General features: G+C 39.0%; 1 protein-coding gene across 8 annotated transcripts in view; it reads right to left on the reverse strand.

Annotated features, from left to right (window-relative positions):
- The window catches only part of slc4a4a (solute carrier family 4 member 4a), a 64,082-nt gene that overhangs the window by 19,865 nt on the left and 28,814 nt on the right, over nt 1-15,403 (reverse strand). For 5 of the 8 annotated variants that reach the window (XM_030723509.1, XM_030723507.1, XM_030723506.1 and 2 more), the window contains 6 exons: nt 13,509-13,669; nt 10,951-11,130; nt 7,993-8,088; nt 6,609-6,685; nt 2,451-2,608; nt 1,332-1,419 (listed from right to left, as the gene is read on the reverse strand). In XM_030723509.1, coding sequence (XP_030579369.1) covers nt 1,332-1,419; nt 2,451-2,608; nt 6,609-6,685; nt 7,993-8,088; nt 10,951-11,130; nt 13,509-13,669 — 760 coding nt within the window. The remainder of the gene's footprint in view (nt 1-1,331; nt 1,420-2,450; nt 2,609-6,608; nt 6,686-7,992; nt 8,089-10,950; nt 11,131-13,508; nt 13,670-15,403) is intronic. The other 3 variants (XM_030723511.1, XM_030723508.1, XM_030723510.1) reach the window with 2 other exon arrangements.

The raw sequence follows: 15,403 nt of genomic DNA on the forward strand, positions 1-15,403 counted from the left end.
TGTACCCCCGCATGAATAACATTAAGGAGGAGCTGATTTTTTAATTTACTTATTTTATTCTTTACTATTGAAGGTCTGCGCAAAACGATTAAAAAGAAGACATTGGGGGCAGGGGGTCCATGGTTATTCATAACCAACCAATTATACAGTCCTGTGAATATTTTTGTGTCCACAGGGACAGCAAATCAACCCCCCATATTCACGGGAGGTTAACGTGGTTCACTGGTTATGGTCTCATCTCCTCCAGAGACCGGCATCCATTTAAAGCTGAGCAAAAAAATTCTGTTTTTGTTTAATCGGGCTGTTTTATTGAGTGTAATCAGATGTGAGATAACTGCAGGTGACGGGAACCCTCCTGTGTCACTGAAATCAAAGTTAACTCGCCTCCTTCAGACTCCAGTGAAAATTATCGGTCAGAAAGACCACCATCGTCTCCGGACTGGTTTTCAACCAGTTTGTAATAAAACTTTGCGACCCATCAAACACTGTGTGTTCTCTGTATGATCGGGTAGGTGGTACGGAGTTCTGCACAGAAAGTGAACCGGTCTGAGAGCCTCTCTGTCAATTCAAATTTTAAGCAGTAATGTAAAATAAATGAAGCCTGCAGGGCAGCTCAAATCCACTCTGAGGGACGCCTGCTGTTTCTGCTGGTGACGTGTCGACACGTCAGAGTCGGAGTCATATTTATCAGCGGGGACAATAACCTGTCAATCAAATCTGTCTGTTCAGTACTGGCCAATCCAAACTACAAATGTTAATGAGGTAAATTTTTATGATTTGATTGATTTAATTTATGATATTATCTTGTTTGTCTTCAGTACACTGTTACTGTGGATGCTCTGCTTTAAGCCATAGTAGAACATGACTCAGCTCATCATATATGGATGCTTGCTGTGCACGCATGCTTGTAATCATAACAACTGTAGCAGTAGCTCTAGTCATAGTTCTTTCCAACAGGACAACAACTTTGTACATAATGTGGATACAGTAACAGTATTTGACCCCCTATAACACCTCAATAAAACTATGTGACAAACTTCATGAAAATGAAGAAACTGCTAGTTGAACAAAAAGGAAGAAGCTCAAAGTTTAACTAGTCAGAAACTGTCAGGCTACAAAACTCCACGAACAGAAAACATAACTCATTTAAACGCAGCAGTACCACAAGCTTCCCAGATTGTAATTTATAAAATAAATAAATGACAATATTGGGTATGTAAACATAATTATTACACCACAGGCATTGTGCTGAAATGCATCTTTGTATCTCATGTGGAAAAACCTAAGGGGGGGTTATCGTTTAAAACATAAGAACGTAAACTCAGCCTAACCTCGTCCGACATCAGCGTAGCGATCGCTCGGCCGATCTCATGGTATGACTTCGCTTTGCCTTTCGGTCCAAGCAAGATGAATAAAAATCTGAAGCAAAATGAAGGAAATGGTTAGAGGTTAAAAAAAAATCTATTATTTTTTACTTAGAATCCTTTTAGGGGGCCGTTTACATTCGTCCAGATGTCACATACTGAGTCAAGACTTTATAGCATCTTTACTTTACCCATAAACCACTGTAAAGTGTTTACTCACACATACAGGTGAATGTGCTATTCACCAAATATATTCACTCTGAGCACAAAGACATTTTCATGTTCTTTACTTTAAGGATGCTGCTTCATAGGAAAACATCTATTCAACCCCCTCCAATACAGAAAAGAGCAGTACAGACTGTCAGTTACTCCATGGAAGGCCACATGATGATGCAGTAGATATGACGCCATAAATTAGGACATTATTGTATAAATAACATAATCAGAACTGCTTTAAATATTTCCACTGAGAGGTACTGAAAGTTAATGTTTGATGACTCCTTCATTTAAACTAGCACAGGGTCAGAGATCAAACCTCATGACACTTGTTAACATCATCAGGTGGGTACAATAAAAAAACACCTTCATAAACTTATCTTTCAGATTTATGATTGAATAATCTATCAGTTCAATCATTATAGAGCGTGTTGGTCATAATAAAATATCCATAAATATCACATAATCCACTTTTTATTGGACTTTAAAGGGGAGTATTTTTCCTGTTGGACTGTGCTAAAGGAGCTTTGCATGATTCACAGTTCAAGATAATCACTTTGGGCTTCTTCTGATTGGCTGCCCCTCTCAAAAGGAAGATCTGAACATCAGGTAGGTGGAGCTTCTGTGTTCACTGCTACAGCTGTTTATGAGATGGCCATATTCTCGCTCAAGGTCATCATTCAAAGCCACAAGTGGGAAAAAATATGTGGTTTAATTATACATAGGGAATCCTCATCATTTGAAGCTTTGGCCTTAACATGATTTTAGTGTATATGTGACAGGAGATAAGAAAAAGCATACTAGGTCCCGTTAAAAATGTATAAATAACACAGAGAAGTACAGGTCAGGATCGGACTTAATCTGAGGCACCTTGTGGGAACAGGAACCTCTGTCAGGGCTCCCAGCATCACAGCTTGCTGTAGACGAACAAACGCCACAAAGGGTGCATCCAGGAAGTCCACCTCCCCCACCAGCACGTTGGAGGCTTCGGCGTCTCTTGGCAACTTCTTCATGAATTTGTTATTCAGCTGCAAAGCACAAAGGAGAAGAACAACAGGAGTCGCTAAAAGCTCCGGTCACACCAGCAAGCTGTCTCAAACCGTGCACTTGAAATGAAAACACCTATATCAAACGAGACAATCCCATTCAGTTTAAATGCCAAACCAGGAGGCTCCCATGGTGCCTCAACAAGAAACTGGTAGTGACATGGGGTCTGCATTTCTTCCTGGCAGGACAATAGAGGTCAACTACGTGTCTTTAATGAGCATTCTATCTATACGAGGGCCGATCCTTACTGTCCATCTCTAATGTGTTTCCCAAAGAGAGGAGCAGCAGCAAAGCAATAAAGATGTTACAGAAAGTTAGTTTTACTTTAGTTTGACTTCAGTTTGGATTTTATCATAGTTTTATTCCCGCTGGGTGTTTTCCATGCTAGGATGTTTTTGGTCCTGCTTTTAGTGTTTTTGTGCTTTATTTTTGTTTTTTTAACTGCAAAGACTCGACTCATTTTTTTTTTATTTATCGACTTGTTATTAAAAAGAAATTAATTAGCCGTTCAGACAAGTCTGCTGAAGTTGTGAGGCACCAAACTGAGTAAGAAATAATAGTGGCTTTAAAAGCAGCTGTGCCAGCCTTTAAACTGGACAGCAACACATAACAGTGACGCTTCCTCCAATCAGACTGATGCTGCAAATAGATGCCAACCAGCCTTCTGTACCTATAGACGAATGCAGTCTGAGAGCAACTTTTAATACGTATTCAGAGTTGTAAAACAAAGAGAATAGACCTTTCTAGGTTCCAGTTTGTAATAGAATAAAAACAATAATTTCAACTAGGGAAATAAAATCAAAATCAACCCTGGCTTTAAGCCTACGCCTCCTCATCATGACCAGCATATGTGGAATACATTCAGGGCTTCTTCAGCCTCCAAGAACTGAAATCCCATGAACCTGTGACCTTCCCCTGGTAGAAGCCAAACAGATCCAATCAGAGGCTGTTGAGCCATCTTGGCAAAGAATTTGTCTGTAAATGATTCAAGAGGTTAAACCTGTGCCACTGCACAACACAGCCTGTGTCCAATCCCCGCTAATCCACACCACACTCGTAAACCACGTACACCTGAATCTGCTCTGTACTGGCCTACAGCACAAATGCAGTTTGTGTGGACTTGAAGTATTTTTCTATTAACTGCTGGGAGATAACTTCACCCATAAAATGTGGATTTTTAGTAGCAGTTTCAAAGTTAAACACAAGCACAGTTAAGCACAAGGATCTGAGTGAGATATGATGTATAATGTGTTTTTTTTTAAGACTGTTTCTTGTCAAGACTTTGTAGGCTTTTGGCAGGAGAAAGATTTTCAATGATTTGAGCACCAATGAAAACATTAGGCTGATATTGCAAATGTTCTGCAGGTCTAGGGATGATTAAAAATCTGAAATTACATTCAAGAAAAATAACATCTTAGTGTATTTTGCTAACTATGATTTTACAGTTAAATTATAGCCAATAAGATTCAATTTTTAAATAAGTTTTTTTTAAGTTGTGGTTTTGAATTTAACTGCAGCAACATGTCTCTAAAGTTGCGATGGGGGGAGAAAGAGCTGGGAAAGTAAGCGCTCCTAAAAAGAAACAGCTGAAGGAACATTTTGCAACTAATTAGGTTAATTAAGTTAATTAGCTTAATTAGGCCAGTGACTTGGTTGGTTATAAAAAGAGCAGAGTTTCACTATGAGATTCACTAATCCGAAAAAAACTACATCTTTAAATTAAGGAACAATTACAGAATAATGTTCCTCACATCATCAAAGGATTCTGAAAACAAGGCCAAAAATCAATACTGGATACTAATAGGTATATCATCTGTGGGCCTTTAGGCTCTATTAAAAACAGGCCTGATTCAGTCACTGAAATCACTGAGTGGACTCAGGAACACCTCCAGGTAAAAGAGGAAGAAGGCATTTTTGGTTGGTGTTGTTTATTGAACTGGATGATTGCTCGTTGAAGATTGGGATGCCGTCCCACAGCAGTGTGAGACCAAGTGGGTGACCAGCATGAGGAGGAGGTGCCAGGCTGTGTGTGGCTCTGAATACTTTTGGCAATATTGTGTATACAAAATTTAATACTATTCCCATAAAAGTAAATAGTGCCCAGAGAGCGAGCTGACTTGGTGGATGTTTGCAGTGTTTTTTGTTTCTATACTTTACACACTCTCCCAATATTTTCAGTGTTGGGTTTGCAGCAGTTATGGCCTGCTGAATATAATAGAAAATCAAATTTAGATATTGATACTCAGGTCTTACACATACTTTTTTAATATCTAAAATTAAAATCAATACTTGTAAAAACAAATGCACTACAAAGAGAAAAATATCAATTGGAAATAAAATTGTTTGTGTTTATAATTCATCTGTGCACCTCCAATGATTCCAGACTCTCAATCTTATTGGCTCTCATTTTTGTCTTATCTTCACAATTAGCACCATTTATCAGTCAAGATCACTCCGTGTGGAAACGTCAGGATGGTATTTATGGGCTGAGTGGGTGTGGAAGAGCTTTGGTTTAGGAGATTCGTTTCCTGCCCGGTTGTCTCTAATCTGTCCCACAGGAGCACTCACTGGGTCCCTCTGACCGGGTCGCTCTGACCTAATTCTTTTCTCCCACACGACTGGTCTGGGATGAGAGCATATGAGCAATTGTCTGCTGTGAACTGGCGTAACGTGACATGTGAAATATGACAGTACATGCAATGAGAATGCACACAGTCCAGTCCAGAGAAGAGTTGATTTCTTCACAAAAAAGTGACTAATGAATCTGACTTGGTAAAGTCATAAATCCACTTAGACTGAAAAATAAAATAATTGAGGTAAAATAAGTCATTTAGTTCTGCTTTTTTTTTTTTTTTTACATTTATTCAGTGTTTAGATCATATTTCTGACCCACACACACCAGAATGAGAAATATTCCAATATTACAATTTGGCAATAAGATTTGTAGCTGCTGTTTGACATGTTCACATATAGGCAGTAAGGATAGGATAGTCTGAGCCCTGAGGAGAGGTATGCCACAATTTCTCTCACATTCTCTCTCTCTCTGCTATTGATCACTGCCACATTTATCAGCCACAGCCTGATCCTCACTGCAGTCTCACCTTCCTACAAAAACATGTTTGACACCATGTTTCTAAGATTTGTGGGAGGACAGTAACCTCAGTTTGATCTGAATTTAGAAGCAGGAAATTAGAGGTCATCCAGGCCTTAATGTCTTTAAGACATTGCTGCAGTTTAACTAATTGATGTGTGTCATCTGGCTTCATTGATAGGTAAAGCTGAGTATCATCTGCATAACAATGAAAATTGATGCAGTGCTTTCTAATAATACTGCCTAAGGGAAGCATGTATAATGTAAATAAAATTGGTCCTAGCACAGAACCCTGTGGAACTCCATAATTAACCTTAGTGTGTGAAGAAGACTCCCCATTTACATGAACAAATTGGAGTCTATTAGATAAATATGATTCAAACCACTGCAGTGCAGTACCTTTAATACCTATAGTATGCTCTAATCTCTGTAATAAAATGTTATGGTCAACAGTATCAAAGCTGCACTGAGGTCCAACAGGACAAGAACAGAGATGAGTCCACTTAAAGAGGCTCTAAGAAGATCATTTGTAACCTTCACTAATGCTGTTTCTGTACTGTGATGAATTCTGAAACCTGACTGAAACTCTTCAAATAAACCGTTCCTCTGCAGATGATCAGTTAGCTGTTTTACAACTACTCTTTCAAGAGTCTTTGAGAGAAAAGGAAGGTTGGAGATTGGCCTATAATTAGCTAAGACAGCTGGGTCAGTGATGGCTTTTTAAGTAATGGTTTAATTATGCCACCTTAAAGGCCTGTGTTACATTGCTCCAGTCTTTTGCACAGAAATCCATCACCTTCATATTCCAAGAAATATAAATGTCTCATCACAGCTCAGAGTCTGAGGGATTGGTGATGTTTAGTGACAGCAGACACATCAAGATGACTCACCTGGTCTTTTTCTGGTTTGTCAGAGATGTCGTTCAGGCTGCTGGACGTCAGGTTTTTGTGAGTTGTGGTGGGACTATCTGTTAAAACATGGCAACACTGACTAGTTAGACCACCTTCACCTTGACTGGGGTCTAAGACTCAAGAGGAAAAGAGGATGGCAGATACCCAGGAAAACACAGTGGCCCAGACAATTTGCTCTCCACATGCATCGCCACAGGAGGAAAGAAGAGAAAGATATGCATGCTGTAGGACAGAAACACCGCTGGCTATCATTTGTGATAAAGTAACTGGCCAATATTTAAAAAATGTGTGAGCAGCTTTTAGAGTAATTACCACAGAGGATGTAAGACTGCAGTATTTAAAGCTAAAAAAATCTTCTTGTATTACAAAAATTAAGTTTGACTTTGTCTTCCTGTTGACCTAATGTTGACCTTTTGTGTTGGATTTCAAATGAAAAAAGGGCAGGTGGTCCAAATTAGTTTATATAACACTAAAATTACCATTATTTGTGCATCTTTCAATCAGCTTGATGTGCTTTAACATGCTTATTACATCTGAAGCAGGTGCACATTAAACCGAGGATGGAGTTAACGAGTGGAAACAGAAATTAGGCAGAACATCGTTCTGAAATGTGACAGCAGTGACCTGATTTCAGTCCTGGAGCTGCCAGAGATCACAGAGGGTACAAAAACTCAAAGAATGCAAAGATCTGGTGCCACTGTAGCCTTTCAAACATCTGCCCCTTTGGAACAGTGGGTAATAACGTGCATGTCAGTATGATGCAGCCAACAATAATAAATTCATTTAAATAGTCACATGATGGAAACTGTTTAGTATATTCATCTTTATAGTGTGATTTAGGTGAGAAAAATTCCATTTTTAAAAACAACCTGAACTGCAGGGAGTGAGTTTTTAACGTGAAACCAAATAAAAACCTATTCACTGTTACTATGTTATACACTGTTAAGTACTAACACTACTGCGATCTCAAGTTGGTTAAAACTACATTCAAGCTGCAGGTGTGAGATCTGTCAGTCCACAAGTCAACAACAACACAAAGATGTGCATGTCAGCAACTTTCTGAGTCACATAGAATTAAAATGAGCCACAAAGTGAAACACTGACACGTGTGATGCAAAATGTGAATCTAGCTCTAAAAAAAAGGCGTCTTTGTACGTGTGCGTGTGTGTGTGTGTGTGTGTGTGTGTGTGTGTGTGTGTGTGTGTGTGTGTGTGTTAGTTTTTCTCCACAACCTGATCTGATCTACTTCACAATCTGGCCTCAGTTTAGGAATAAAAATGAAATCTTTGGTTATCGTTTCTGTGTCGCCAAATGAGAGCTGATCAGTGGTCTGCAGTGTGAACGAAGGCTCCTGTGAACTTACTAAGCCAGTCCATACTGGTGCTCCTTTGGGTCTGCAAGTCCTCCATTGAGATGTGACCTGACAGGCAAGTCACAGAGTTCTCAAGAGGACTGCGGGCTTTTAGTGGCAGCAGCGGGTTATCAAAGCCGATCCAGGGAAGGAAAGAGAAGGAAAGAGAGATGGAAGGCAGAGTTGACAGACAAGCCCACTGAGCCAAAGCAGAAGATCGGTTAAATGCAAAAAAAAAAGATCAAGTGGCTGTTAAAATGTCTGAAAACGTGATTTAGGTGGAATTTACAAGCTGTGCAGAGATGCAGTGAACCAACAGGAGGGGCGTAATTAAACAAGGAGACCATGGGTCACTGGACAGAAGTTTGAACTGTACTTTAATAAATCAGAAAAAAATTATTCTTGAAAAGTTGGTGATCAATCAGTAATTATCAGTGTGGCTCTTTATCATTACTGTGATGGAAGAAGGACCACAGTGAAGGGTTCTGTGATCATGAGAAAGTTTCTTAAAGCTAATTGTGGCTAATAAATAACTTTCCAAAGGCCCATTACCGGTAACAGATTAATTACACCATCAACACAGTAAACATTTAGTTCATCAATATTTTACAGAGGAGTAATAAAAGTGCTGTTAACATCAGTAAGAGCTGTGTGGTGAGGCTGAGCGCTGCTTTACTAAAGATTTTGTGACAGAGTGAAATTCCAGTGAGCCTGAGAGTGAAATATTATTTTTTGTAATGTTTCTTTTTCTGATAACTTTCAGCAAAAAGTGACAGCTAAATAAAACTTGTATTTTCACAAATGTAATCAAAACTAATAGTTACTGAATTAAACATTATTGTTAGCATAAATCAGGAGCACTGTAACTAAATCTCAAATTCTGCATCAGTTTTATGATTTCTGCTGGCCGTGAACTTTTAATAGGGTCATAAAATCTTGAATCAGCTCACTTCTTCACAGCACCCATTGTGCTCACATTAAAGGTTTGACCTTTATTGATTATAGATGTAACCCCCATTGGAAACATCAGGGTACAAAGAAAGTACACCCTCTTTCAGTTCTAAGGTTTTATGTATCAGGAGACAATAAAAGAAAAAATCATCTGATCCTGAGCAGCTCTTAAAATGATTTAAACACATCAGATGAACAACAGCTCATTACATATTAAACTGTTTCATTATTTAAGAAAAGCTAAGTCAATAAAGCAGAAGTAGTTTGAAAAATCATACACCGTGATTCGTTAGCATGTAGAACCACTTAACCTGAAGTAGTCTTTTTCTGTATGACATCATCAGTATCTCATATCGTTGTGGAGGAGTTTCAGTGCAGCTTCACTTCATGGATGTTTGCAGGCATTCATTTACGCACAGCTTTCTTTCTGTAAAGCTGTCATGCTCTTTTAGAGAGAGGAGGCCTTCTCCTGACAACACTTTCTAACTGTGCTGTCATGAACTTTAACACCTAACACATTGAGGCCTGTAGAGTCTGAAGTGTCCCTCTTAGGTTATTTTTGTCTAATTTCTCTGAGCATATACATGCATTTATAAATGTGGTCACACTTGCCTATGATCAGTTAATCAAGTGTATTTGATTAGCAGCACCTGGCTGCTGCATAGCCTCTTAATTCCTATGGAAGCAGTCAGGTTATACTTCTTATATGTTTTTCCACCACTGGTTTAGCATTTTGGCTTTATTTAAAAAAAAAAAAAAAAACACTGACGCAGTGTAAAATCACACGTGTCCATCTCCTGCTGTATTACATACATTTAAATCCTGCTAAGGGTCTGATCATTTTTCTAACTGGGTCCTGACACATAAAACCTTAGAACAGAAAGAGGGTTCACTCTTTTTTAATGACTGCATGACTAATAATAGATCCCCTTTAAACTTAAAGCCCTGTGATGCAGTTAGTACAGTGAGTACACTTCAAGTGTTAAAGTGCAAAAGACATTTCTAAACTTTAACTCATTTTAGTGAGCAAGTTGTTCAATAGCTTTGGTGTTAAGATGAAATATAAAATAAAGGGCGAGTTGTTCAGGTTGGTTCTCTTCAGGTTCCTGCTGGAACTTTAGTCCAGGTTCTAAGGTCCAAAAATTGGACCAATTTCTGCAGATTGTGAAGAAAGCATGAAAGTTGGCATGTATAACCTTTAGGCCAAGCTTAATTCATTTAGGGAGGGACACACATGAAATATGCATAATGAGTGGGCGTGGCACCACATGTTCAAAATGGCTGCCATAAGGTGCAGAAATGCAGGAAAGAACAAGAAAAAACTGAACCATCAAAACATTTCTGCCTTCAAACGTCTGAAACCAGCTTTATTATAAACATATCAGGTTACAGGAGCAGCTGCATTACATGCATGCACCCACCACCAGAAATAAGATTAGATTCCTGCAACAAAGAAACGCCCGAATTAGTACAATCATCATATTTATCCATCTTCACAGGATGTTTTGAAGACCTAATAACCCGAACCGTAATGCCTAAAAACCTGAATAAAAGAAAAAGAAAGAAATGTGACAGTCTACCAGGACAATTTAATAATTATTTATAATCATCTTTACACTTTAGGTAAAACTCGCCACCATTTTTCTTTCAGTAAAAGTCATGAAAACATTTGGTAAACTGGCAGCCATCTGCAGATCACTGGTTCCAGGTGTGTCCAACCCTTAAATTCTTTTATATGCTCGAAGGCACTTGGAGCCAAATTTGGTGCTTTCTTCACAATCGGAACGATCTGCTTAGAACCTGCACTGCTGTTCAGTGGCTTCATGCAGAGGAGGGCAGCAGTGTGTCCTTTATCACACACTGTGGTATTCCTCAAAACTCACTCTACATCTTTGTCTTCAACTAACAAAATCTAAATCAAACCCAATACAGGAAGCAAATTATTCTTATAAAGGAGATCATTAACTTTTCTCATAATAATATTTTTAAAAGACTGCACCAAACTGGCATCAGTGTTACCATTTTCCTGGGTGGAAAACAGCCTACTTGCACTGGACACCGTCTTGCCGATGTCGGCCAGAGAGCGAAGGTTGGACTTCTTGGTCTGGTGGCGATGTTTCCGCAGCAATGTGTACATCACCTTGTCCTTCAGTTCGGCTTTCAGCTGGCCGATCTCGATCTGGTTGTCAGTGATCATCTCTGAGAATGCAGAGAGGAGAGCCAAGATGAGAGGGTTCATTAAAGTTTAAATGCAGGCTTTAAGCACTCAGCAGTTAAGACACTTTATGGATTCATTTTTATTTCTTTACTATTTTCCTGATTTTACAAGAATCAAAAGATTTGTGTATATAAAAAAAAACAAAGCTTCAATATCAACATATGGCAATTAATACATTTTTTTCAAAAGTTACATTAATTAACAGATGAACAAATTAATAAAAGATGAGCATGACAGGTAAAATTATATTTTTCTGTTCTGTGAAATTACACTTTCTGATCTATTTTCCTCCATCCTGCAGCACTTTACCCAACTGGGTTGATTGAGCAACACTATCCCTCAAAGCAAGTCACCATAAAAAGTCTCTTCGTACTTTTAAGGACTCAATTAGTGCCTCCCCGACTGTAATGCTCCTCTTTATGGCATCACGAAATGGCTCAATCAAAAGGTCTAGCCTATTTTTGAAAAGAAGGTCAGAAGCCTGAATGCTGAATGAGCGCAGCCTTGGGCAGTTCTTCTTGTTGTGTAAGGGTTGTGCCGTTAATGGCCTATCAGTCAAGTCGGCAGGCCTCAGAGCAAGAGGCCCAGCTCCACTCGGGCCAGTGCAGCCCATGCAGCACAGACAATTACTTCACATTAATCACTCCAAGTGGTAACTCTTCTTCCTGCTCCCTCATGCAGACAAAAATGTTGGGATGGTGGTATGAGATAGGAGAACAGAGATATAATCATTTTAGAGCAACTGGAGAGGGCTGGCTGTCCTCAAATTAGGAAGTTTTTGTGTGGCCATTTACAAACTATAATCCGAGTCCACTAGTGCTGTAATATAAAGTACAGTGCGGCCATGAACTCGGCTCTGGCCTTTTCTTGCTCTTAAACGAGGGGAAGGAGAAGAAACCGCAGAGTGTTTTTAAGTGCATCAATCTGCAAACCTGCTCTGCAAACTGTGCACATCACAGAGCAGATCAAATCAAACTGGCAGACGGGGGCTTGTTTCACAAGATGCTGACCTTTAGTATCATATCACACAGTAAAAATAGTGATGTGTAAGGGAAAATAAATAAATGATCGAGCAAATATCCTTAAGTCAAAGAATTCTGTCCGTGCAGTTCTTTTAAAAGGCCAGACTGCAGACATCAAAGTCATTATTCTATGAGACATTAAATAATACAAGGAAAGAAAATTTAAACCACCTTAATGCTGAAATATATGATATTAATTGACATTTTATATTGTATCCAAATGTTCATTTCAATTTCCTGATATTCATATCCTCACAAATCAAAAATAATTATTATTTAATTTATTTAATCATATAGCCAATTCAGAGCAGTTTATAGTTTATGGAATGGTTGATAGCACTAAGGTTTAGGGTCCAATTATAACCATGTAATGTTGTCAAATTTAATTTCTTTCTTTTTTAAAAGGAAAAAAATCCCTATTTCAGCTCCACAGAAACCAGGGGTTAAAAACTGCAGTTCCACAAATGGCCACTTGAAGCCTGTTCCAAAAGTGAGTCATGTTCACGGTGTCTGAAGCCCATTTTAGCCTTCACAGCAGGAGGTGATGTTTATAAACATCCATTTAAATGTTATTAAAGCTAAAAGTGTGCAGTATTAGTCTGCAGCATTAAGAGAGCTGAATGCATTTGTGGTTGAATTTTTAATGAAATTATCTGACAAATAACAGGTCTTTTAGTGTGTGTGTGTGTGTGTGTGTGTGTGTGTGTGTGTGTGTGTGTGTGTGTGTGTGTGTGTGTGTGTGTGTGTGTGTGTGTGTTTCTTATTGCAGATGCCTGTACCAGCACGATGCATCCATACAGTCTACAGATGCACTTTATTCCCAACATTAGCTAATGCTAAATGCTAAAATGCTAAGATGCTCACCAAAATGTTAAAATCATCTAAAAACAGAGATTCACGCACTGGATGAGATCACAGCGGCATCTTTTGTATGCAGTCTACAGTCCAGCCCTGCTGCCATCCTAACCCCAACCATGGCATGAAGCTCAACATAGTCCACTCATGCAGCTCTGCAGTGAGCACCACTTGAATTTACATATGAGATGGGATGAAGACACTTCAGTTATCGCTCCTGCTGCCTTCACTCTAACCTCCTCACAACTACCATCCATTGTGGTGTTACAATGTGAACATAACCTTTGAAAGCTACAACACAGCTATTATTGGAGTAAAAAAGTAGTCTACTCCACTGGCTTTATACTGATTTTCCATGGTTCTAATAAACATCACAGTAGAATCACTGGATGGCTTCAAATGCTTTGTAACCAAAACAGAGAAACAAAGAAGACTAAATACTTTGATTTCTGATGGGGAATGACAGGAAGAGGCGAACTTACCGACAACCTGAGGTAGACTGGAAGCTTCCAAGTCCAGCATAATGGTGCCTTTTTCTATACATGTCCGCAGCTCAAACAGGCTGTGTAAGGACAGCGTCGCCACATGAGGCTTACTCCACCGTTCACCGCCTTTCTCCACCTTCTCCTCAAACTTGATCCACCTGGATGTAAAGGAAAAATGAGGGGGAAAAAAGACTGGGCTAAACTGGGAACTCAGTAACAGAACAGATTTTTAATCCTAATTTTAATCACAATCTTGGACACACAAGATTATGATTTCTAGTAAAGTGCAGCTATATAGCACAGAAATGTACTAAAATATAGGAGGCACGGTGCTTTACCATCAAACAGCTCATACAGTCTGAATAAAAGTCAGTCAACACATTTTCAGGTTTGGTATGAATGTAATCAGTATGTGTGTGGAGCTGCCTTAGAGACTTTAATGGTGTCTCACAGCAGCCCCACCTGTTCTCATAACATTAGCAAATACAGTGCCACAATGAAGAACGCCGCCACTGTGTGGGAACAATTTCAAAGCAAATGCTTGTTGCACTTTGCCTTGGAAATAAAAACATGAAGTTACAATATATCAAATCTAATGAAAAACTCAAAGGTAATTTGTTTTTTCATGCTGTGAAATGGACATTAAAGACATGCTGGTAAGAAACTCTAATGAAGGTCATGCGTGCCAATTTTGAATTTTCATAATGTTTAAAAATGATTTCTGATGCTGTTTTTTTTCCTTTGTGGACACTTTGAATGCCTCTTCCTCCCTTCGTCACAGAGGTGTTTCAGCTGTTTCTATACTGCCGTCTGAATTTGATCAGTTTGGCTGCCAAAACCGCACTTGGCAGGCAGTCGGCACTGCCCGGCACACGGGAGAGCTTTATTCAGTGTGAGTCCTCTGAGTGCACTCGGTGAGAAACTGCACAAGTTCTTAGTCCCTGCAGTTATTTGCAGAATAATAAGAGTGACATTAAAAATTCAAGATGGATTATTCCCCACCTTTTGTATCCAGTATGTGAAATTTTAGCTGAAGCTCTTGAACTGCTCTCCTTTATTCACTGACACTGTTTTATGGTTTTTTGTTGGGGCTGGCTGTTTTCTCTCTGCACTGCTCCTGAATGTAGGTGAATCTCCCCCCAGGGAGAAGAAAAATACTTTCTACCAACGAGCAGCTCCCGATCCTATCTGCAATACTGTGTTGTACTTTCTTTTAATGTCCTGGCTAACATATCTTCTTTTGTTATCATTTTAAGAGACTGAAAAAAAACCGATGTTGTATCCTCTTCTATCAAGTAGATAAACTTTTTCTTCAGAAAAGATGAGAATCATTATTCCCACCCAGTTAACTACTTTAGTGCATTTTTATTTTATTTTTTATTGGCAAACATTTGGTCCAGTTAAATTATGCTGAACTTTTTCCAGAGCTGACAGACTTTCGTGTCCAAAAGCTTAGATTCAGTTAATCCTTCATCAGTCATATATAATAATTTCCTCGGTGCATCGGGCAGGGTGGTCATTAGAAATGTTGGCAAAAAGACAAAATTTTAAAAGGACTGTCAACTAGATTTAAAGCAGAAGTTGGCATTTAATTAAATTTTAATTAAAAGCAACTTTAAAGTACACCAGTTCTTCTGCAAACCATTTAAACCACATGAATCAAAGCTCTCTGTGGAGTACAGGTGGTCTGAGTCTCAAACAGCAGTGCGGGGTCTCCTGAGAGAGCTTCACTCCTCCTGTGCTAATTATGTACAAACAATCATCCCATCTCTGTCCCTCTGCAGCGGGCCACTCAGAAGAACCTGAGAAACTCTGAGTTCAGTTTTGGACGTGGAACATTTACAAATGTTGGGTTTTTTTCCTACAAAAATATATGACGAGGTTTTGAGATA

Source organism: Archocentrus centrarchus, unplaced genomic scaffold, assembly GCF_007364275.1.
Source record: "Archocentrus centrarchus isolate MPI-CPG fArcCen1 unplaced genomic scaffold, fArcCen1 scaffold_26_ctg1, whole genome shotgun sequence".
Taxonomy (NCBI): domain Eukaryota; kingdom Metazoa; phylum Chordata; class Actinopteri; order Cichliformes; family Cichlidae; genus Archocentrus; species Archocentrus centrarchus.